At 39.5% G+C, this 25,674-nt stretch overlaps 1 protein-coding gene across 1 annotated transcript in view; it reads left to right on the top strand.

Moving 5' to 3' along the window:
• Positions 1-23,794, top strand: part of FGL1 (fibrinogen like 1) — a 29,751-nt gene extending 5,957 nt beyond the window's left edge. The window contains exons 2-8 of the mRNA XM_059384186.1: positions 5,956-6,035; positions 8,188-8,368; positions 14,274-14,433; positions 14,893-14,990; positions 18,632-18,720; positions 18,944-19,131; positions 23,430-23,794. Of these exons, the coding sequence (XP_059240169.1) occupies positions 5,973-6,035; positions 8,188-8,368; positions 14,274-14,433; positions 14,893-14,990; positions 18,632-18,720; positions 18,944-19,131; positions 23,430-23,589 (939 nt within the window). The 5' untranslated portion in view covers positions 5,956-5,972 and the 3' untranslated portion in view covers positions 23,590-23,794. The remainder of the gene's footprint in view (positions 1-5,955; positions 6,036-8,187; positions 8,369-14,273; positions 14,434-14,892; positions 14,991-18,631; positions 18,721-18,943; positions 19,132-23,429) is intronic.
• The last annotated feature ends 1,880 nt before the right edge of the window (positions 23,795-25,674 follow it).

Raw genomic sequence — 25,674 nt, 5'->3', positions numbered from 1 at the left:
ATTGTTAAAATTGTAGTAAGATTTTATGCTTCTGTTGGCTTTTTTTTCCCCCCACAAACAGACTGTTGACAGATAGACCAATGATAATGACAGATTCCTCCAAGAATTCCCAGACAAAAGAAACATGAGACTACCCTCATGATGGGAAAAAAATGTGTTTGTTTATAACATCAGATGCCCTTGGTTAGGGTATTCATTTTATCTGAATTTTGCTAAATTTGCAAATATCTCAATATCTGCAATGCAAAGTTGAGGACAGTGCTGTATTGTAAATAAGGCTCTTTAGTGTAGTTGGTGTTGGCATCCGGAAGGAGATGATTTTGTCTTTCATGACAAATGGAAAAGCCATCTAGAAAAGTTTTAAAAATATAATTCCAAGATTATCTTATCAGTTGGAAAATATTAATTGATAACAAACTTATTCATCTCCCCAATTGCTCATAATTCTGTTCCTTGGCAATTCTTTTCTCACTGCTCTCCCCTCTAAAAGCTCTGGGGGGGCCGGGGTGGGGGGTGACTTTTTTTTTACATTGGAAGCCATTTTAATGCCATAATTAAATTTAATTTCCTGTATATTTTAATCTAAGCTAATATTTTATTGAGAGAGAGAGAAAGAGCATGTGTGCACGCATGAGTGGGGTGGGGGGGAGGGACAGAGAGAGAGAATCTTGACACCCACTACAGAGCTGACATGGGCTCAATATCACCACCCCGAAACCCCGATTTGGGTCAGGTCCCTTAACTGACTGAGCCACCCAGGTGCCCCAATACAAACTAATATTTTAAATGTAATTCAATATATTTAATATAAGTTATATATAAAAGCTTTTAGTGTACATAGCACCTGACATTAAACAGGTACCCCACAAATGTTTGGATTTTAAATGGTTACTAAGATCACAGAGTAAAATATCAGTTCTCCTAAATTAAGTTACTACGAAATATATCATACGAATGAGTAAAAGGAATGACTCACTGAAAAAACTGGATCTCCAAATGCTTAGGAGAGCTTTTCTGCAATGAGTGATTGCATGTGTTCTTGTATTTTGTCTGACTTCTTTGCCCACTTAGCAGTGTGATTTATACAGCACTCCACTTCTTTCTGTATATTTTGGTTATTTTGGTTATGTTAGATAGAAGGATTAAGTTATAACAGCTAAATTATACATCTTCATGGAAAATTGATTGCTATTGTTTCTCTCTCTCAAATTAAAAAAAGGAGAGAGGGAAAAATGAGTGGGGGCGGGGTAGTAGAGAGGATAGAGAGAGACAGAATTTTAAGCAGGCTCCTCACTCTGTGCAGAGCTCGATGTAGGACTTGGATATCATGACCTTGAGATCATGACTGGAGCCAAAATAAGGAGCTGGGCGCTTCACCGACTGAACCCCACCCCCCCCAGGGACCCCTTTAAGTGTTTCTTTTTAGACTGTGATGTAAATGCAGATACAGAAAGAAACTTAATATATACCTCCCTTCAGAGAGAACTCCTTTGAAAGAAATAGGCAAAATTTAAGCCTCTGCCTCTCTGGTGTGCATGAATGAGGCTTGCCAACCCGTGGGCTTCTCTGGAGAATGATCAGGCAAGGACAAGGCGCTTCTGTTGGAGAATCACCCAATGTTAGCCTCTGATGATCTTTCCCGTGAGCCTATTCATTCCTCCAGAGAGGAACCGCCATGCTCTCTGGCCTGGAAAGTGGTGGGAGGAATAGAGAGTGGGCTGCCTGGCTGCCAGGAGAGAAGTATCCTGGTGGGGTGTGTGTGTGTGTAGGTCGGGGGCTATTTCAACCTGTAGAACAAAGTACTCTCCCCTGATCTCCCTCGTGCCTGTGGTTATGCTACCCAGAGCCTCTCTGGTTCAACCTTAGTGCAAAGTAAAACTTGTTGTCTGATGGGGTGAGAGAAACAGTATTCATGGGCTACTCAAGGTTTTGGTGAGAATCTGAGGGTCAACCTGTCTCCTCCAACCCTGCCTTTGAAGCAAACTGATGTCTTTAGCCCTGAACCTGGCTGGGGAATCGCAGGGCAAGTTATCCTGCTTCTTGTGATGGTCCCTTCTGCTGCTGCTTGTCCCCTAGTGTTAGCAGCTTTGTCATGTGCTTTTGACATCCACAGATGTGCTGACATTGCATGCCTGGAGTTTCCTCTGCTCCCTTTCTCTATGATCTTGTCTGTTCATATCTTTTCCATTGTGAGAAAGAGTAAATAAATTCATGTGTTCAATCCAACCAAAAGTCTCTACCCTCTTCCTAAGGCTTACTTTCAAAAATGCACAACCCATTGTTTTCCCCCTGACCAGGATAAACATAGAGAAGGAAGGAGGAAGTATTGTCACTGCAAACAGACCAGTTTTATGGAAAGGAAAGGACATTTTCCCCTCTGAGAAGGATTTTTCCTTCCTGGAGAAAATTTTCTGCAAAGGCAACTAAACTTTTATCTGGTTCATTGTATTAAGTTACATGCTAGGGATATAACAATGAGCAAGGTGGGGACTTTGCCTTCAAAATTCTTATACTCTTTTTTTTTTTTTAAGATTTTATTTATTTATTTATTTGTCAGAGAGAGGAGTGAGAGTGAGCACAAGCAGACAGAGTGGTAGGCAGAGGCAGAGGGAGAAGCAGGCTCCCGGCTGAGCAAAGAGCCCGATGCGGGACTCGATCCCAGGACGCTGGGATCATGACCTGAGCCGAAGGCAGCCGCTTAACCAGCTGAGCCACCCAGGCGTCCCAACTCTTTTTTTTTTTTTAAAGATTTTATGTATTTATTTATTTATCTGGCACAGAGAGAGACACAGTGTGAGAGGTGAACACAGGCAGGAGAAGTGGGAGAGGGAGAAGCAGGCATTCTGCTGAGCTGGGAGCCCTAGGCCCGCCGCATCCCAGGACTCTGGGATCATAACCCGAGCCAAGGGCAGACCCTTAACAACTGAGCCACCCAGGCGCCTCCAAAAATCTAATTCTAAGCAGTTAAAAACATGCCAAAAACTGACCACATGAGAATTCCATCACCTGGCACAGTGCCTGGAGCAGAGCAGGCATGCAAACAATGTTTATCGAGTAGATAGCTGCTATTTTGGTCTGTAAATATAGCATGGGTCACAGTGGCGGAAGTAATTAATTTTGTCTTGAGGGGTGGTCTGGTAATGTTCGGTTTCTCTATTTAATTACATATGGTTTCACGTAGACTTCATTTGTATTATCCTTAATTTCCATTTTAATAGTTATTTTCATTCCTTGCTTGAAACATGGCCCCTCCAAGGCTGCCATGTTTAGTCTTCCACAGGGTGTAGCGCAGGGCGGAGCCCAGACTGATAATCAGTAAAGGCTTGCGAATACTGCCATTCCTTCAGATTGCCCCTGCGACCGGGCAGCTGTCTCCTCTCCTGTCAGATTCACCTGATGTTCCTTTGGAGAAGTGCATGTCTGAGGAACAAATGAGTCACAGCCACGCTCAGGACCAAGATGTTCACCACAGAAGAGCACACAGGAAGGCCCCCATTCGCCCATGCAGCCTGTTCCCCTGTGTGTTGCAGGCATATGTGGATCACAAGGCAGGTCCTGTGGAGTTCAGGCTGAGGGCATGGGGCCGTCAGGGTAGAACGCGTTCAGCCCGATTGCTGGGTCTTCCATAAACTGGTTGTGTGATCTTAGAAAAGTGACTTAACCTCTCTGATCTTTTCATTTGTATGATGAGGTTAATAGTACTTGCCTTAGAGAGTTATTTAAGAATTAAAGTAGATGTATATATACACAGCACAGTTGTAGACTTAGAGTAAAAAAAAAAAGCCAGAAGTAAAAGTATACAGTTAAATCTAGCAGACTATTACTCTCTGTAATGCATGAATTTCACATACTCTAAAAATTCACATTCTAATTTACTTCCCAAGTGCTTCCCAAGGCGGCCATGTTAATTGTCTTTCCCATTCTTTAACTGTTTTTGTTGGCCTCAGAAGGACTGAGAACTAACTACTTTGTTGTAATAGACTTAAAGTTTTTTATATATTAAGTTCATAAATCATTGTTTCTCCAACTTTGCTAAACATTGGAATCAACAGTGTTTTAAAAATTTCATGCACCTGTCACCTTTAGACATTTGATTGAATTCCTGGGCATGGAGATTTTTTTCAAGCTCCCCAAGTGATCCTAGTGGGCAGTAACGTTAGGCATCACCTTTATAATTACATAAAAATTGAGAAAGAGATACATGAAAAGACCTAGTGGTCATAGGTTCTATAGGATGAAAATAGGCTAACAAATAATTCAGTTGGTTCCAGTTCTTTTCTGGAAACCATAGGTATAAAATCTGTTTGAAGATTATGCAAACATTTCTGCCCTTCTAGGCTCCTTAGCTTCTAAAATTTATGAAAAGTCACTGGCAGCACACATAACTTATTTTGAGGATGAACAAAATTTTTCATCAATACTCATGACTTCAAAAGTGATTGTATTGTATTTTTGAGAGAGAGAGCGTGCACATGAGGAGGGTGGGGGAGTGTTCAGTGGGGAGAGAGGATCTCAAGCATGTTCCATGCTCAGCACAGAACCCAATGTGGGGCTTGATCTCATGACCCTGAGATTGTGGCCTGAGCCAGAATCAAGAGTTGGACCCTTTAACAACTGAGCCACACAGGTGCCCCTCAAGAGGGATTTTTTTTTTTTAAAGATTTTATTTATTTATTTGACAGAGAGAAATTACAAGTAGTCGGAGAGGCAGGCAGAGAGAGAGAGAGAGGGTAGCAGGCTCCCTGCTGGGCAGAGAGCCCGATGCGGGACTCGATCCCAGGACCCTGAGATCATGACCTGAGCCGAAGGCAGCGGCTTAACCCACTGAGCCACCCAGGCGTCCCTCAAGAGGGATTTAAAAAAAAAAGTATCAGGAAGTGGTAAAGTGAGGTTTCCTCTACAACTTTAAACAGAGCTTAAAGATTTATATCCCCTTGGTAGCTTGACTATCCACTAAAACATCAAGAAAAACAATGCACATCACCCCCTCTAGTTGTCATTTTTCCCTCTTCTTTTAAAAATAAAAGCAGGGGCACCTGGGTGGCTCAGTGGGTTAAGCCTCTGCCTTCGGCTCAGGTCATGATCCCAGGGTCCTTGGATCGAGCCGCACATCGGGCTCTCTGCTCAGCGGGGAGCCTGCTTCCCTCTCTCTCTCTCTCTCCCTGCCTCTCTCACTACTTGTGATCTCTGTCAAATAAATAAATAAAAATATTTATTAAAAAAATAAAAGTAGGGGCGCCTGGGTGGCTCAGTGGGTTAAAGCCTCTGCCTTCAGCTCAGGTCATGATCCCAGGGTCCTGGGATTGATCCCTGCATTGGGCTCTCTGCTTAGCAGGGAGCCTGCTTCCTCCTCTCTCTCTCTGCCTGCTTCTCTGCCTACTTGTGATCTCTGTCTGTCAAATAAATAAAGAAAATCTTTAAAAAAATAAATAAATAAATAAATAAAAATAAAAGCAGTTTTCTATATACAAAATGAATTACTGTTCCTTAGGCACTTATCCTATGACAGAATATCTAAAAGTATTTCGTCAAGATTGCCACAGTCCTGTCAGGTAGAAATTAAGATTTCCATTTATAAGTCAGGAGCATTTTAGTTGGTTGCTTGAGGGCACACAGCTAGGAAGTGGCTCAGCCAAAACATGGAGCCAGGTCTCTGTGTTTAAAGAGCCTTTGCTTTGTCTGCACAAGCAGCCCATTAACCACTGGACATTCAAAGAGAGGCAGGGTCCCTTCTCTGTGTCTGCAATTGAAAAGGATCTATCCTACTTAAGGTGACAGAGAGCATCATTCTGTATGAGGGAACGATGGGGAAGTCCAGGAGAATTTCCTTGAAGACTCTCAGACTAGAGCTGGAGCCACATTCGACCTCATGGATCATGTTGAACCTGAACCCAACACTGGGCTTGTGAAAAATTCACAGTAAAGATGTTTATGAAATTTCTTTTGTTCTTGTAGCTGTTTCAGTGGGGAAGATGGTGAAGATGGTCAGTTTCATTCTTGTCACCACCTTTCTGGTCATGGGCATGGAAAGCTGGGTAAGTGCATTTATTTATATATTTATAAAACCTGCTTTGACTTGAATTTTCTTTTACTTTGCAGAGAACCTTAGTAATTTGTCACTGATAAAATTAACTAATGGGAAAATATGAAGAAATTTTTTGTGAAAGCACCTGCCACATCATAGGCACTTACCAAGTGATGTAATTTTTTTTTCTCAAAGTAAAAACTAGTATTCACAATAAATAAATAAAATCTTTCTGAATTTACTGGGGCTATTTGGGTAGTTAAATAATGTTAGAAACTTGGGGAGCTTGGTCAGAGGGTTAAGCCTCTGCCTTCGGCTCAGGTCCTGATCTCAGAGTCCTGGGATCAAGCCCCACATTGGGCTTTCTGCTCAGCAGGGAGCCTGCTTCCCCATCTCTCTCTGCCGCCTCTCTGCCTACTTGTGATCTCTCTGTCAAAATTAAATAAAATCTTTAAAAAAAAGTTATAAAAAATAATGTTAGAAACTTAAAGCTATCCATAATAATTAAAACTGACCTGGGGCTTTCCCAATATTGAGCTTTCCCATATTGAACAATATTATTGTAAACTAAGCAAATTATTTGAAAGAAATTACAATGAACTCATGCCTTCCTCCATTCACAAATAAATAAAAGAAGAAAATAAACATTTAAATACCCAAAGAATGGATAAAGAAGTTGTGGTCCATATATACTATGGAGTGTTATACCTCCATCAGAAAGGATGAATGCCCAACTTATGTATCAGCATGGATGGGACTGGAAGAGATTATGCTGAGTGAAATAAGTCAAGCAGAGAGAGCCAATTATCATATGGTTCTGCTTATTTGTGGAGCATAAGGAATAATATGGAGGACATGGGGAGATGGAGAGGAGAAGGGAGTTGGGGGAAATTGGAAGGGGAGACAAACCATGAGAGACTGTGGACTCTGAGGAACTAAATGAAGGTTTTGGAAAAGAAAGAGGTGGGGGGTTGGGTAAGCCTGGTGGTGGGTATTATGGAGGCACACATTGCATGGAGAACTGGGTGTGGTGCATAAACAATGAATTCTGGAACACTGAAAAGGAATTAAAATAAATAAATAAAAATTTTTTAAAAATTAAAAATAAAAAATAAAATAAATACCCAAAGTTCTGGGAAAGAGAAAATTCCTAAATTTTAAATAAGCTCACTAAAACCATCCATGCAGTCTCATAATGAGATGTCAAGGTAAAAATGGCAAAATGGCAAAAACTGGTGTTTTGTCCTTTTTTCCCTACTCTATGTCCAGTAACTCTAAACATCGAGTATTCAAGAGACTTTATTGAAGATTCTAGTCTCTCTGCCTCTTCCAGAAGCCGCATCTCTGCAGCTCATCTTCCCAAGTAATTCCCCACTGTGGTCACTTTCTTTTTGGAAAGTTCTCAGTCAAACGCCAGTTTAGAAGGGTGCTGATAAACTCTTTTGCATCCAATATTCTTGGTTTTTTGCCCTTATAGAGAAGATAAATGCTTAACTGAAAAACTCAGTCTCCTCCCTCCCCTTTCTGAAGTAATTGAGGGAAAAACAAAAAAATAAGCAACAGGTTAAAGTGACTTCACTAGAATTTGCACAGGTGAGTGGGTGAGATACTCATGGATATGAGTCTAAACTAGCACCCCTTATAAAGGGGACAACACATCACCAGATTATAAGTATTCCATTAATTAAAATATTAATACTCGAAGGTCATTCAAATGCCTTGTTTATTTTAGGGATTGACACACTAACAATGTGCAATGATGCCATAAGAACTGTACTGTCAGGAAAGCATTTAGGTGGCATCACAAAGACAGACTGCAAGCAGGGCTCTGGAACTGGATTTGCATACTGACTCCTCCTACCTGAGGGAAAATTCCTGAGCAAGTTGCCTCACTAGGGTTGAGCCAAGTCCTCCCTCCTGGAATCATGAAGTTCAAAAGAGATGAGTCTAAAGCTCTTAGTATAGTCACTCAGATCGTTTCATATTAATAATTTTTTGGTTCAAGCAATTTACCGTACAAATAGTATCAGAGCTTTCAAACCACTTTCTGGTTGGAATAATATTCTGAAATGGGAGTTGGGGACAAAACTGGTTCATTAATTTGTCCAACTCGTTAGGAGCATTTATTTCCCAATGAGAATGAGATGCACATCACTTTGCAGGCCCTTGAGAACTGTCTCCAGGAGCAGGCACGGCTCAGAGCCCAGGTGCGCTTGCTTGAGACCCGGGTCAAGCAGCAACAAGTCAAGATCACGCGGCTTTTGCACGAGAAGGAAATCCAGTTCCTTGATAAAGGAGAGGAGAATACTGTCATTGATCTTGGAGGCAGGAGGCAATACGCAGGTCAGAGCCTATTTTTCTTACGTGCTTCAGGAACTTATAGTATACATCCATGTGCAATGTGGTCCTCATTATTTGGTACTTTGGGTTTTGCTAAAGAGCTTTTCCTATTCCAATAACAAGCAACATGAAGCATGATTCTAAATTTAAATATCTTCTACCATATTTTATCCTTTCTCTCTATAATCTCTGCAGGGAATATTTAATACCAATGCTAAATATCTCAGAATTTCTATAGTTTAATGAGAGATTAAAGACAATAGATTGTTTACATATCGGTGTGCAAATAACATGCTATTTGTGAAATTTTGTAGTTGAGTTTTGTTTTTATTTGTGCATCATTTCTTGTTATATTTATACAGTTTCTCTTCTGAAACCACTATGTGCTTTAGCATAGTAAAGAAGTTAATAGAATAAAAGGGCGGGGAAAGAAAAAGGATTACAATTATTTAAGGAAATGCAAGAGTTTTGTTTACGTGTATATTTTATGGTTTGGTAATTTTTCCTTTTGATTGGGTCGGTGTTTCCACCCAGAAACTAAATGATCTTAGACTGTCAAGGCATTGCTCATATCACTACCTGTAGCATTCTTCCTTATAGAAAATTACTCACTTGACTTCCTCCAGGCATCTTTTATAGTAAACAAACCATAGTTGTCAGAAGTGATAATGCCAACTAGAGCACTTTGTTCCTAATGTCTGCTCTAGCTTCTGTCATGATGTACTATAATTTCTTTGTCTATGCATCTGTCCTGATCAATTAACCTGACAGTTTGTAAGATCTGGGATGATGTTTCATCATTCTTTCTTCCCTCTTGCCTATTCGAGTCCCTGGAATATAATAGAGCTTCACGTTTATGAATGAAAGCAAGGTATAAGTACATCAAGATAGGAAGCCCAGATAAGCAAATACAAGTTGGAAAATAGATCTGACCATAATTGAAAAACTGTAGAGGCTGAAGAGATTTCCAGGCTGATAGAATAAAGACATCTTTATTTTGTGTTTCTAAATATACTCATCAGTGTGGGATATAAGAATTGTGAGAATTTTAGAAACTATGCTGCAACAAAATGCTCCCTTTTTCTTTCTTTACCAAGAACCTAATCTGCTTCTGGTCTGACTTTCATCCAGTGGCTACTGACCCTCTGCTGTCCAGCCCCTTGATCTCCTACCCTTGATTCTTGGAGTCCAATGGCCCCTCCCCCTTTTAGGGATCAGAAGGAGGTCTGCGGAACAGGGATTGGAGGTAGCATTAGGATGGCCTGTGGCTCTGTGCCATTGAACAAGGAGGAACCAAGGCTGGCTGGGGTAAAAATAGGCTTGGGAAACAAAGGTACCGTCTGAGGCAGTCTCGGAGGCAAAGAACCAGGAAGTAGAAGCTAAGAAGAGACCCATGGGGATGATTAGGCAAGACAGTGAAAGAAGGCTCAGGAAAGCAATCAAACAAAAAGCAGAATCAGTAGAAACTCCTTGAAGAGCGTGATTCTGAGCCAGGGCTACCCAGTAGAATCATGTGGTGACCTTGTAAAATGCTGATGCCAACAACAGAGCCATGAAGGCTCTGGGGTTTTACTATCTGTGCAGCCTGGCAAGTTAGCTGCCACTGTTTCATGGATGCCGGTGGAAGAAAAAAGACTCCTGGGTCAGGACTTCATGTTCGTACCAGTATCTCTTGTTGCAAATACTAAGGGAGCAAAATGGGGTAATCCAGGTACAGAATGTGCAGGCAGCGGGCAGTGTTGCAGCTGAGGAACCCTGAGCTTAGGAAATGTCAGGAGATGTTATTGTTTTGAAAGTGGACAGAAATTAACCTGTCATATGCTCTAGAGGGAGACACTGTCTCTGTCCTCTAAGGCTGTTTACTATACAAACATCCCTGAAAAAATGAGTCCAGAACATGAACTCTGCTTACAAAATGTGCAGAAAGGCAATGATGACCCGTGGGGAAACTGTGTATATGCGGTGCCTTAGGCTCCACTCCAATTAAATGAGAATTTAAGTTGCAATTAAATGAGAACCCCTACAGGACTGAAAAGGGTTTGTGCTTTTGCTGGTGGATGCAGATGAGATTGTTCAAGACCGGAATCAGGTCAGGCTTCTCCCAGAATTTCTTCTCACAGGCTGAGGTCACCAGTAGAAGGCTTTGCTTCTTTTCAGGTAAGAGGTATTGTGGCAGTTTAATACCATTTTCATTCAATGATGTTCGGGGCCTAATGGTAATGCAGTCAGTTATCCACTTAGCAGGCTTTAGCTACCCATCTGAGACCAGAAAATGTAAGATACAGACGTGAGGGTAGGATCTCAGTGAGCAAATTAGGCCAATCATTGTTGATAACAGGTTGATTCAGAGAAGGGGGGGGGAGTAACCAGAAAGGCCAAATGGCCATTAGATAGATGACTTAGGGGCTGAGTTGTACCCTCCCCATTCATATGTTGAAGTTCTAACCCCTAATACCTATGAATATGACTATTTGGAGATAGAGCCTTAACAGAAGAGATTAAGTTAAAATAAGGCAATTAGGATGGGCTCCGCCAATCTGACTAGTATCCCTTTTTTAAAAAAAGAGACACCAGGGACCCTGGCACACAGAGGAAAGACCATATGAAGAGACAGCAAGAAGGCAGCCATCTGTAAGCCAAGGATAGAAGGTTCAGAAGAAACCAACCCTGCTGGCACCTTATATGAGTCCAAAAGTGGTACACAGCCAATCTCAAGGTCAAGGAACTTGTAGGTGCAAGAGAAATACCATTATTCCAAATTCTAAACTAAGCTCAAAACCCAGGGTATCCATTCAGATACAATCTGAGCAGATTGTAAACGCAGATTCAAGGATCCAGTCATGTCAGGAGGCAGGGGGATTGAATGTTTGTTCCCAGAACTGTGCAACCAGTCATGGGAAGAATGAGGTTTAGGAGCTAAAACTCCAGTCCCTACATCATCAGAGACCTTGGGCAGAGACCTTGGGAAACAAGAAGTCACCAAGGAATAAGGCAGAAATCAGTTACTAGGGAATGGAAATACCAAGGTCAGAGGAGGACTGACTGTATAAGCAGGAGTGCGAGGGGAGAGTGTCTTGGACAGGGTCTAGACAAACCACTGTAGTGTGTGTATGTGTTTGTCTTATAACATTACAACACATATAATAGACCTTTTCTGGTTTTGGATATAACATTAAAAAAAAAAAAAAAACCTCAGAAGTTAATAGATCTATGTCATAGAAGCATTGAAGCTTGGTTTCAATTCCAGCCCCCCATCTTGCTACCTGTATGTAGCCTTCAGGCAAGTTACTTAACCTTTACAGCCCTCATATTCCTCATCTGTAAAAGGGGAATGGTAAGAATGTTTCTTTGTTGTAAAGATTAAGAGTTAACACATGTAACATGATTACAACAGCATTCAGTGCAAAAGAAGCACTCAATGAATGTCAGCCTTCTATCCACATTATTATAAACTCTCTCCCTTTTCACAGGAGCAAGCCTACACACCCCACCCCCCTCAAGAATCCTGTCCTCTCCAAGGGACCAACATCCTTTTTTCTTTTAAGTTTCCTTCTTAATGTTGCCTGGGGGATGGAGAATGACTAGAGCAGGACCAACTCTAGCATTTCCTAGCATGCCCTTGGGTGGCAGTGGAGCTCCTGCTGGCCTTTCTTTGAGCTTAGAATGACTTTGGTTCTCAGCTTTGAGCTCAGCCACCATTCTGGGCCAAGAGGGAAGTCCATTTGGCAGGCTGTCATATCACTCTGTGAAGCTTAAACATTCAACCTTCCAACATGGCTTGCTTTCTGCATGATCAGAGAAAGTATTCACCTCGTCCGGTTCAGAGCAGTGTTTGTCAGAGGGCAGGAAATCTTGGCTTCAGTCTAGTATTATGTAAGTATCCAAAAATCCCTTTTTGTTTTTTAGCCTCCCATGAGCACAGAACTTTCTAACCCTGCCCTTGCCTGCCTATTCTCCAGAGAGCTGCGTGGGTCAAAACATTTTGAAAATCATAGTTTCAAATACCTAGTTAATGTTTTACACCCTACGTTGCTTGAACTTCCTGCTGTCATAGTGTAAGTAAGTTACATTTCCCCAAGGCAGGCTTCTTATGTCTAACTTACTTCTTATGAAGAGTTTTGCTACAGGTGCTTTTTTGATGTTTTGTTTTTTACTTATTGAGTGTTTTTTGTTTTTGTTTTTTTGGTTTTTGAAAGTTGAAAGCTTTCCTCAATTCAAGTTGTGTTTGGTTTTTTCCTCTGGGAAGAAGGAAAAAAATTTTAGAAACACAAACAAACTTGCAGTTGGCATAAAATAGAAACAAATAGAAAATGTTGGCTGCAAATGCTATATTCACAAAGTTTTCCAGAGGAAAAAGTTATAGCTAATCATTTCCATCTTTGCCTGGAAAATAGTCTGAATCTTTGGAGTCTTTACTATTAAGATCTTTGGTAGGAGATTGTACATAAGCAAAGCACTCCTTCCTTAACAAGGTTAAATCTGCTTACTTTAATGAAAAGTATACAATTTACTTGACCACAAAATGTAAGCTTTTGAACAACACTGAACTAATTTTAGGTAGTGCTTTTCATCTTGTTTAATTGCCAAAAAAGGATTTTTTTTTTTTTTTTTTAAGAATCCAGCATGCATAAAGAATGGGCTTCAGAATCTCATAAATAAACATATAAATAAAGCCTATATCATTACAAAGATGAGCATCTCACCAAAGCAGTAGTATATGATTGATCTTAACCTGGAGAGGGTTCTTGAAAGTGATAAAGGTTCTTTATTCTCTTTTCTCTCCAAATTTATATTGCCTATTCCACGAATTTAATGTGTAGTATGTTTTATTTGTAACAAAACAGAGTTATAGAAAATTTGTCATCAAAGCAATGAAAATAAAGAACTTTAAAGTATGATAATAGGATAGAATCCTCCCATCAGGAACAGAATTTTTTAAAAAAGGAAGGAAACTAACAAAATTATAAGGGTAAAATGTGAAAGTTAACTATAATGTTAAGTTACAGTATTTTCACTCAAAAATCAATAACTAGGTATTTTTGAGACCATCTCTTTCTAGTGGCCACTACTTCAACCAACTTTTAAACATAGCTTCCTAGGCATTGAAACAATAGTGAAGTCCATCCTTGCCATATTCTCTAAGTTTGTACCTATCAGCCTAGATGAGACCCAGTGGGCTATTAATTGATCTTATCCTCAAGTAATTTAAGAAATAGCTACTACTTTTTGCTGACAAATGGATACATATGTTTGCTTTAATATCAAAGAAATATGGCAAAGAAGAACATAGGAATAAAAGGAATAACAGAAGCTTACAGGTTTTCACAAAAACATCTAAGAATGTATGGACTGTTAGGAATTTCAGTGGGTTAGTAAAAAAAGAAAAATCTGTTGAGACTGGGAAGTTATAAGAATCTAACAAGAAGATTACTATTTTGAATTAACCTCAAGTTGTTCAGAATGATTTCTAATCCTCTGAGTCAAGATAACCCATATTAAATTATTTGTTTGAGGTTATATTTTTACTTTCATTTCAGCTTCCTAGGAGAGATAACTTCTACTATGCTGTCAGATAAAGCTCTAAGTTCCAATTAAATACACTGTAATTAACTGAACATACATAATTTTTTAATTGTTTTCCATAAAAATCAGAAATGAGGAACCAAATCCCTCTTTTATTTTCATGATCATGTCAAGGAGTCAGATGATAATTAAATAGTAGGAAAGGAAATAAGACTTTCCTAATATTTACTGGAATATGTCCAAGATGCAATTTTAAAAAGCTGATTATCTACACCATGTGTTTATCTGTCTCCATTAGTATTGAGTAATCTTATCCAGAGGCTCTCGTAGGGGGCATGGAGGAAGACACATAACAAATTATTATATTACCTTGTTTTGCAAACAGACTGTTCAGAGATTTTTAATGATGGTTATAAGCGCAGTGGATTTTACAAAATCAAACCTCTCCAGAGCCCAACAATATTCTCCGTTTACTGTGACATGTCTGATGGAGGAGGATGGACTGTAATTCAGAGACGATCTGACGGCAGTGAGAACTTCAACAGGTGTGCTAATTATGACATAGGATTTATTTGGATTAGCATATGTGAGATTAATAAAAAGTTAAGCCTTTTAAAAATTACATCCTGAGGTCTATAATTAGTATTTCATTCTCTAAATAAGAATATTGAGGGAGCGCCTGGGTGGCTTGGTGGGTTAAAGCCTCTGCCTTCAGCTCAGGTCATGATCCCAGGGTTCTGGGATGGAGCCCCATATCAGGCTCTCTGCTCCACAGGGAGCCTGCTTCTCTTCCTCTTTCTCTGCCTGCCTCTCTGCCTACTTGTGATCTCTGTCAAATAAATAAATAAAATCTTTAAAGAAAAAAAAAAGAATATTGAAAGTGCATTTACTAATTGAAAAAATGCTGGGGGTGGTGGTGGTAGTTTGGGAGGGGTGAGCGCCTCGGTTACTACAAAGGTCCTTTTGGGTTTTGCTAAAATTAGCTTTCACTTTAAAATTTTTAGAGGCTGGAATGACTATGAAAATGGCTTTGGAAATTTTGTTCGGGAAAATGGTGAATATTGGCTGGGAAATAAAAATCTTCACTTATTGACCACCCAAGGTAAGGTTTGCCTGTTATCAAATTCACCTGAAGTACAATTAAAAAAAAAAAACAATAAAATGTTTTTCACTAAATGACAGGCAACGGAACCAATTCAGTAACTCTTGTGTTTTGCAGGCAATCATCCCTTTTGGGCAATCATCCCTTTTATGCAACATGGCCACTGAAAACTAGGTCCAGAGGCAAAGAAACTAGATCTGCACTGGGGGTGGGAGATTTCTCATATATTTATTTTCTATTTCCAGAAAAGAAATGGAATGTCATCATCCTTCCTTGCCTTGAGTTCCTCAAAATATCTATACTGGGTCAGCTATCTATTGCCACAGTAACAGTATATAACAAACCACTTCAAGATTTACTGGTTTGAAGTCACAGCCATTTATCATTGCTCACAAATGTACAAGTTGGCTGGGCAGTTTTGCTCATCAGGGCCGCCGATGTTGGCTGGACTTGCTGGTGGGTCTAGGGCCAATTCCCTGGTCTGTGGGAGGCTGGCTGCTATAGGTTGCCCTCAGATGGAATGATTGGGCTCTGCGCTATACAGTCTCTCTTCCAGGTAGCCGGCCTGGACTTGTTCCTGTAGCTCAGGCAAAGTTCCAAAAAAGAGAGGGCAAGTATGAAAGTTGCTTGAGATCTAGCCTCAGAACTGGCACATGGTCATTTTCACTGCCTTCTTCTGGTAAAAGCAAGTCAGGGGACCGTCACATTTTAAGGGGAAAGAAATGGACTTAATGGAAGGCGTTACAAAGTCATATCGCAAAGGTTGAGACAAACAACTGGAGCATTAGGCGCTGATTTTGCAAATAAATACCGTACTAAATGTCCCTGTCTCCACCGCCCTCAGCTCTCATTTTTGAGAATTTCGAAGATCCAGCAAAACTGAAAGAAGAGTCAAATTACCACATAGTTTCTACACTAACATTTTACTGTTTTTATTAGTTTAATCACATATCTATCCCTCCATTGAGCCATTTTATTTTATTTTATTTTATTGACACATTTCAAATTGAAGATACTTGTACAATTCCCCTCATGTCTTATGTACTGCCTGGGTATCTTCTACTAGGGTTCAATATTTGTCTAGAATATCATTTGTGTGATGAATTTTCTGAGCCTCTCATTTCCATGATCATTTACTCCACCTCATTCCCTTCCTTGCCTCGAGTGTAAATCTGAGATTGTTCTGAGTCCCACTCAAGTCTGATTCAGAATGTTTTATAAAAGGCAATTGTATTGTTCAAGAAGGCGTGCTCTATCCCACTGGTGGTGCGTTAAACATAAAAGCAAGTGTTTGGGGCACCTGGCTGGCTCAGTGGGTTAAGCCGCTGCCTTCGGCTCGGGTCATGATCTCAGGGTCCTGGGATCGAGTCCCACATCGGGCTCTCTGCTCAGCAGGGAGCCTGCTTCCTCCTCTCTCTCTCTGCCTGCCTCTCTGCCTACTTGTGATCTCTCTCTGTCAAATAAATAAATAAAATCTTTTAAAAAAAAAAAAAGCAAGTGTTTGCTTCCTTCATCCAAGTTAAGGAAAGTGATTGTTTTTTCTATATTCATAATTCATAAGTTGGATTATAATTATAGGGATTTTTGAGACACCAGAATAATAGAAAGGATAGATAACCCTAGAAGCCCGATACCTTTCTTTGCTTGCCCTTCTTGTGATCAATGCTCTCTAAATTTACATAAGATTTCCCTTGCTTCGTTGTATTTATTTTCCTACTTTGAACTGTTTTATGATAGGTATATAACACTTACCATACCTGCTTTTTTTTGCGTGTTAATATTTATCTGGTTTCTTATTGAAAGTTTGAAAAACTTAAGAAGTAACCCTTGGCTCCTTCTAAAGTTCAAAATCATTTGTCAGTTTATTACTAAATGCTTATTTACCCAGAGACACATTACCAACACATCTCCTTCCCCTTCATGTTTTAACTGATGTTCAGGTCCCTACTCCCACGACAATAAAAATGAATTTAGCAATTTTAGACTTTACAACCGCATATCACATCATCCCAAGGAAAACCCAAGGTTTTGCAATTCTTTAATTGTGAGAGCACTTAAGGCTAGTGAACTTCCTCTGAAAATAGCTTTATGCCCATTACATAAGTTTTGACTGGAAATGTTTGCAATAACATTAATTTAGGAATGGCCTGTAATTGCATTTATATTTACTTATCGACCATAAAGATATTAAGATGGTTACCTGAAACATGGAGTCTGACTTCATATCTCTTAGACAATGTAGAAGTATTTTTTTCGGAGAGTTAACTTAGCCTGCCTTACTGTTCTCATCCACTTCACAGTCTTGGCTCAGATAAACTTTATTGTCTTTGATGAGATTAGAGGGTCTCTCTCAGAATCCCACATTAGAGAGCTCCATGGGAGGAAGGGTCTGTGTGGCTAGACTGCCAAGGGCAACAAGAGCCCACACTTCTCCGCACTCAGTAAGGGTCAATCCCAGCAATCCCTGCCCAAAAAGCCCTGAGCTTGTTTCCAGGACCTGTGCAAGCCTCCTTTATCTGTCCCCCGTGAAAAGATTGTCCTGCAAGTGAGTACTTAAGCCTGAGGGAAGGCAAAACAAAAGCTTTTAGCGTGGGTATAAACAGAGCTTTCCCGTGCAGCCTGGAATAGCCACAAATGTGGACAGGGTCCCTTTCTGTGAGTGATGGGGATAGAGATAAGAAAAGAGGAGGCAGACCACACAGGAGACCCTGTGTGATGGGGTCCAGAGGGTCCTTATCCCTGGGCCTCCACATTCTGGCTTGGAAACCCAAAAAGACTAAGATACTAAATTCAAACCCAGTCTTAGAGGTCATTGTGAAATTTTAGTTGTCAAAGTAGAAGGATAGAATATATGTGATCTAACAATTAGTTTGATTTATAAATTTCTGGTTCCTGACAATAGTTCTGTTTTTCAAAAAAAGAATAGTCTTTGTGATTTACAGATGATGGAAAATGTAGAAAAGAAGATCACTAGGAGGATACGAACTAGTTCAATTATTATTTACTTTTAAGATCAACATTCTTATTGAAAATAAGAAAAAGAAGATAAATGTTTAAACGTCTTAAAACTTCTATTCTTTCATTGTTAGGTTTTTTTTTTTTTTTCCTAGAGAGAGAAAGAGAGAGAGAGGGCATGTGTGTGAGCAGGAGGAGGGCCAGAGGGTGAGGGAGAGAGACAATCCTAAGCAGGCTCCATACCCAGGGTGGATCCTGATGCAGGACTTGATCTCACAACCCCGAGATCATGAATGGAGCCAAAATCAAGAGTCGGATGCTTAACCCACTGGGCCACCACGGCACTGCTCATTGTTATATTTCTTAATCTATTAACTAAATAATGACTTTTCTGTTGTTCTTTGTCAAGTGAATTGCACAGCTTTTACCCGTGATAGATCTCTAGAAAACTCCCACTTTTAATATTGTGTCTCTAGTTATTTTCAAGTAAAATACACAATAAAACGTTCATGTTGTAAACACACTGGAATCACTGTTCATTCTTTGAAAACTGACTCATGGCAGAAGGAAATGGTTTAAGTAAAATAAAGCCAGGAGTTGTTTTAAAACCTGAATAAATCAATGTCATCTCACACATCAGAAATATCCTCTAATTTCTTGCTTGTTTTTTGTTTTTGTTTTTGTAGGAGACTACACTTTAAAAATTGACCTTGCAGATTTTGAAAAAAATAGCCGTTATGCACAATATAAACTTTTCAAAGTTGGAGATGAAAAGGTACTGAAATTTTCCAATAAGTAACATCATGAATTAATGTGTAAAATATAAACCTTGAAGTCAGGGGAAACAAAGATATGTAATAGGACCTGTTCTTTTGGTTATTAAATAAATATATTATTAATTTAATATAATATTAATATATAATATAATATTAATTCTTAACATTAATTTAACACATTATCATGACAATTGATAGTGGAAATTGCCTCTTTTCCTTTAGAATTCCTATGAGTTGAATATTGGGGAATATTCGGGAACAGCCGGAGACTCGCTTGGACGGAATCTTCATCCTGAGGTGCAATGGTGGGGTAGTCATCAAAGAATGAAGTTCAGCACACGGGACAGAGATAATGACAACTATGAAGGGAATTGTGCGGAAGAAGATCGGTCTGGCTGGTGGTTTAACAGGTTTGCATTTTATAAACATAGTTGTGATGGTGTTGATGATATTTCACTGGTGAGCATTAATTATAACATGAGGTAATGTTGTCTCCTTTGTAGTACTGACATTATTAAGTAATCATCCTTATTAGAATTCTTCAGTGATGAGGTATTTTTAAAGATTTGTTCATTGTGTGCATTAATAAAGCTTGAGAGGTGTTATAGAAATAGATCAAATTACGACGTATGCCAAAATTGCTTGCAAAACAAAAATGGGTGAGTTATAAACAGTTGACCACAAATTAACATGAAGATATAGAGAACATTTATATAGGAGAAATATTTTCAGCGTTCTAATAACCAGTTTGGTCTTCACCTTCTCCTATCATATGAAATGGCTGTGTTATTTTTGTAATTTTTTCTGTGTAAAACTACTTTTCAATCACTGTGACTTCCATTACATCACTGAATCCAAGCTCCTCCCAATACAGAAATTTACTCTACAATACTCTTTTTTAAAATTTTTAATTTTTTATTAGCATGTAATGTATTATTAGCCCCAGAGGTACAGGTCTGTGAATCGTCAGGCTTACACACTTCACAGCACTCACCATAGCTTATACCCTCCCCAATGTCCATAAACCAGCCACCTCCCTCCCCCCAGCAACCCTCAGTTTGTTTTGTGAGATTAAGAGTCTCTTATGGTTTGTCTCCCTCCCCAGTCCCATCTTGTTTCATTTTTTTCCTTCCCTGCCTACCACGACCCCCCCCACCCTGCTTCTCAGATTTGTCATATCAGAGAAATCATATGACAATTATCTTTCTCTGATTGACTTATTTCACTCAGCATAATACCCTCTAGTTCCATCCACGTCCTTGCAAATGGCAAGATTTCATTTCTTTTGATGACTGCATAGTATTCCACTATATATATATGTTCCACATATTTTTTACCCATTCATCTGTTGATGGACATCTAGGTTCTCTCCATAGTTTGGCTATTGTGGACATTGCTGCTATAAACATTCGGGTGCATGTGCCCCTTTGGATCACTACGTTTGTATCTGTAGGGTAAATACCCATAGTGTAATTGCTGGGCCATACAGTACCTCTATTTTCAACTTTTTGAGGAACCTCCATGCTGTTTTCCCTTCTACAATCTTCTTCACACCTAACTCCACCCTCTGGCTGAATATTTCAGTGTTACTTTTCCAGCTAGTTCATTCCATTTTTTAATTGCGCTCAGTTTTTCCTTTTATTAACTTGAAATCTGCCTTTCTATATCTTGCCAGATTTTTTTCTCAGTAGTTAATAGAGCAACTGTAAATCCCTTTCAACAGAACCCTGCAGGCAATGGTTGAGAAGATATTTATTGTATTCCTCAATATTTTCTCTTCTCTAGGCCAGGTATTCTTGACTCGTTTAACTGTTCTCCACCCAAGATGCTTTCCAGATAGCTCCCTTTGTTGTAATTACAAAGTTTAGGCAAGAATGGAAACTTCATACAGTCTTCCTTAAAAATAACCTGATGGGTCTGCTATGTCTGCAAAGCAGATGTGCTCCCACTGCTAGGCAGTGCACAAGTGTTGAATGGCTTTTCTCTTTAGAAAACAAGGACCACCTCAAATGTTTAGACATTAAGATTTTCCATTATGGAATCTCCAGTAAGTGAGTGTTTCTGGAGTGTCAGATTTTCCATATTATTGAAGATTAAGCATTAAGTTCCATAATCCAAATTTTAACCTTATTTTTGTGATGTAAGTACTTTTAAAGCATTTTGCAATTCTCTATCTTATTAAGGAGGTAGACAAAGCATATGTTAATTTTCCCTAAAAGCATGAGATTCCTCCCCAGGAACATCAGGAACATTATGGGATGTGCTGCTTTTGGAGTTGTAGATTCTGTGGCAAGACAGCTAGTGGTAGGTAGAATGGCATGTCAAGTTGAAACTAAGTGCTTGTAAAAAAAACAATGTTTTCTCTGGACCTTGCTTTTTTAAAAGTTTGAGTCCATGTAATTTTTGGTCACTTGTAAAGGAACTAGAGCACATACAGCAGTGAGAGAGGACAGAGAAACAATGGTGTCTTTCCAGCTTGGCAAATCAAAGGTGATGAGAGTCTTTTCCCCGGTGGTTTTCTTGTGCTTTTATTTATTTTTTTTTAAAGATTTCATTTATTCATTTGACAGAGAGAGATCACAAGCAGGCAGAGAAGCAGGCAGAGAGAAAGGAAGGGAAGCAGGCCCCCTGCTGAGCAGAGAACCCGATGCAGGACTCGATCCCCGGAACCTGAGATCATGACCTGAGCCATAGGCAGCGGCTTAACCCACTGAGCCACCCAGGCGCCCTTTCTTGTGCTTTTAAAAAGGCTTCTCTTCCTCCTCCTTTTTCCTCCCCTGTCCTTCTAAATTAGCATATGTAAAAATTATCAGTATTATATAAAACTTATTATCCATAAATCACTAAGTTGCAAGATCCCTTAATGTTTGATTTGGAACAGAAGGCCAGACACAGAAATAACAATCCTATCAGTTAACATTACCATGAACTTCCCTCATTGACTGGCTGCTATTGTATCTAAAGGACAACCAGCACATATTAACATGGGCAAATAAATGATTTACTTGACTCTAGATATAGGGGTTCAGAGATGACCAAGAAAGGCAGTTCAGTAGCCGGGGCTGCCAAAGAATCCTTCATTATCCTTGATGAAGCCAAAGGATAAGTCTGTACAGGTGCAAAATCAGTAAAGGTGGAGAAAAAGTCCATTGTTCCCAGAAGTTTGGTGCTATTTCTGTCATGCCTCCAAGTCCTCTTGTTTAATCCTATCATCCTCTTCTTCCTTACCCTCATTTTTTTTTTTTTTTTGCATCCTCAAGTTCTTGTAATGTACATGAAATGTGGCACTTCATAGCCATCGCTCACCTACAAGGCATCCTTCTGCCTTGTAGAAGGATGTAGCAAACCAGTAGATATAGCAAACCAGTCCCTGAGTGTGGATGTCTTCTCTGCTTTGCTCATGCAATACCAACAGCCACTTCACCAAGGGAGCCCCAGCCATCTCCCCAGCTAGTTGCAAGTTCAGTTTCTGCTTCAAAAACAGCTGGAAAATTCGTCTTAGAATTGCAAGATTTTTTATGTTTACCATGCAGTCCATTTTCCTAATGGGATTCAAATCGCAGACCCAATAAAAATTGTATACATAGTAAATGTCTCTAGGAAAACAGAGATAGGCCAAAATATAAAATCAGGAGGCTCAAAGTATTTTTTTTTCCTAACATTACTTTCTATGCAGTTTTAAGAACACAGTAGGTTTTCGATACTTGCAGAGTTAGGGTACATGGTTTCAGTTGTATCCCGTTAAATTAGGAGACTGGAGAGTCAGCCATAGCAAATCACTAAGCTGGTTAAGTGATCCACGCCAAAACTCAGCATCTAGGTTAAATTATATACTTTTTTGATTCAATAATTTAGGTACTTTCCATAGATTTTTCAGAACTATCCCTTGTGAACATTCTCCTTATATCCTATTATCTGCCATCTTCTCATTGGTTAATCAATAAAGAAATGGGTAGCAACTCATTCCTAAGAGTACACAGAAAATTATCACGTGCTCTTAGTTATCCATATCAGGGGCAAAATGTACAGGTTTTAAAGGAGGAAGTGGGACATTTTAAAATTTATGATCAGTCAACCAACTTATCTAGATCGGAATGATATATGTTAAAAAATTAACTCGGCAACTCAGACAAATGATTGTTGGTTAATTGCTGGAAAAAGTTTAAGTGGTGGTTTAGGTTTGTTCCTACCCTTGAGGTTAAAATAATGGACATGTTGGCGATTTTTAAAGGGGGAGGAAGGGAGTTTGCTGTGCAAAAGCTGAGTATCAGCAGCAGAAGGATGAATGTCTAAGTTGAATTATCCAGGGAAGCTGGCAAGAGAGCGCCTGGCCCAACCCGGTTTTGTTAACCGACACCACGCTTTCAAAGGCTGAAGGTTACAAAGTCGTGTTTTTGTGTGCTTGTTTTCCCTTTTTCTGTGTAAAAGCCATTAAGAACAGAAATGCTTTTTTTTTCTCCTACAGAACACTGCAGGTGACCTGGGTTGTATCTTAAGATTTGTTACAGCAGTTAAGATCCATCCGTGGAAAAAACCCATCTGTTGTAGCAATCTCCTGGCTTTGGGAAATTAATCAATATCCCCTTGTCTGGCAAAATGGGAGGATTCTTAGTCAAAATGAATTTTGATCATTGCTAGCCAATGAAAGGGCTTTAGGGGGGCGATTTTTCTGGTCTGACTGTTTTGTGTGTATTTTTCTTCCCACTAGGTGTCACTCCGCAAACCTGAATGGTTTATACTACACCGGGTCCTACACGGCCAAAACGGACAATGGGATTGTCTGGCATACCTGGCATGGCTGGTGGTATTCTTTGAAAGCTGTGGTGATGAAAATTAGGCCAAATGATTTTATTCCAAATACTGTTTAATTTTCCCTGGTGGGCTTTCTTTCTATAATTAATCTAGGTTTAACGTGATTTGAAAAATAGCACTTCTGAACATATACATGCCTATAAGACGATGGTAACTGTTATGGGTACTTCTTTTGATTCCCACTTACCTTGATTCCTTAATGCACTTTCAATACAGAAAATACTTGTATTTTTCAAATAAATATAGATTATTGAATTCTTATGTGCAGAAGGTTATAATAAGCGCTTATGTTGAACAAAAAATAAAAAGCACAGAATATATAATATGTCTTGGGTAAATACATATTAAATCAAGTATACATGCAATTGAAAACTCACACGAAAATAATCCAGTAAGTAACAGATTGCCAAATCAACTGCAGAGACAATAAATATGGGTTAGAATTTGGTTTTTGTTTGTTTTTCTTAAAAGATTTTACCCACTTGCCAGAGAGAGAGAGAGAACACACAAGCAGGCAGAGGTAGCAAAAGAAGCAGGCTCCCTGCCAAGCAAGGAGCCCAACACGGGATTTGATCCCAAGACGCTGAGATCATGACCTGATCTAAAGGCAGGTGCTTAACAACTGAGCCACCCAGGCATCTTTGAGTTAGGATTTGAATGCAGGTCTCTGACTACATCTGACTAGGGTCCTAATCACTTTAAAATATTATCCTGTATTTTTAGGACGTTTGTGTAGGTTAACACTTCATTTTAATTCTTACACCAGCCCTGTAAAGTATTGTTACCACCACCACCACTGCCCCTCATCCCCTGCAACTGACAAGCTGAACATTGGTGGGTCTGAGACTTGGTGACTACTCAAAGTTACAAAGCTAGTCAGCCAGGGAACAAGGACTCAAATCCAAATTCAGACTCAAATTCTGATCCAAAATCCAATGCTTTGCTACCATGCTACCGTTTCTTGTGGATAGAACTTGGAACTTGGATAAGTGAGGTGGAGGGAGAGAACCTTTCAAGTTAGAGTAAAAGTATGAATAAAGGCAAGATAGTCTGAAAAATATTTGAGTGCCAACTGTTCAAGCCCAAGTGAAGCTCATTTTTTAAATAAAGATATGCACTAACCATATAGTCAGAAAAATATAAATAATTTTAAAAGCTGATGGTATGAAGGAAAAATATGTTCCTGGGGAAGGTAGAGCAGGGGACCTGACGTGGATTGGTGGGAAAGGATAAAAAAAATCTTCCTGGAAGAACTAACTTTTTGAGCTGAGATTTTTAAACTGGGTGTATATGGGAAATCATTGCAGGCTAAGGGAAACATTGTATAAAATACACGAAGTAGGAAAGTTTGGGAACAACAGAACAGGTTAGAGAGGCAATAGGGTTTAGTGACCCTTAAATCCTTAAACTAAGGATTCTGCCACCTGATAGCTGTGTGACCTTGAGTAAGTTTTTAGCTTCTCTGGGCCTCAGCTATCTCATCTGTAAAATGAAGATTTTACAGGGTTAGGTTAGATTTTAGGGTTAGGTTGAGGATTATACAAGTATTTCAAATAATGTCTGTGCAAGGTAAGCAGTGAATAAGAACTATGTGATTATTTAGTGAATAGGTATTCAGGGACAATAATAATAGGTATCTTGAATAATAGTTCACATAAAAATCTTAAGGCTAGTTGTACTTTATCCTCTAACCAGCGTTTCCCCGAAGCAGTGCTTCTGAACCTTTAATGGCACACATGTTAAAAATGTAGATTTTAATTTGGGGCTGCGGCCTGAGTTTCAGGTTTTTTAAACAAGTTTCCAGATGGAGCAGATGTTGCTGGTCTAGGGATCACACTTTGAAAGCAATGATGCAGGGAACTGAGTTCTATGGAGTTGTAATAATACAGAAGAAAAGGGCTCCTTGATCAACTGAATTTAGGAGATGATCTATTGAACAAAATTAAATAGATTGCTTCTTTTTTTTTAATATTTTATTTATTTATTTGACAGACAGAGATCACAAGTAGGCAGAGAGAGAGAGAGAGAGGAGGAAGCAGGCTCCCTGCTGAGCAGAGAGCCCAACGAGGGGCTCTATCCCAGGACCCCAGGACCACGACCTGAGTCGAAGGCAGAGGCTTTAACCCACTGAGCCACCCAGG

Source organism: Mustela nigripes, chromosome 18 (assembly GCF_022355385.1).
Source record: "Mustela nigripes isolate SB6536 chromosome 18, MUSNIG.SB6536, whole genome shotgun sequence".
In the NCBI taxonomy this organism is placed as follows: Eukaryota; Metazoa; Chordata; class Mammalia; order Carnivora; family Mustelidae; genus Mustela; species Mustela nigripes.
This window is presented reverse-complemented; position numbering and strand designations above follow the sequence as displayed.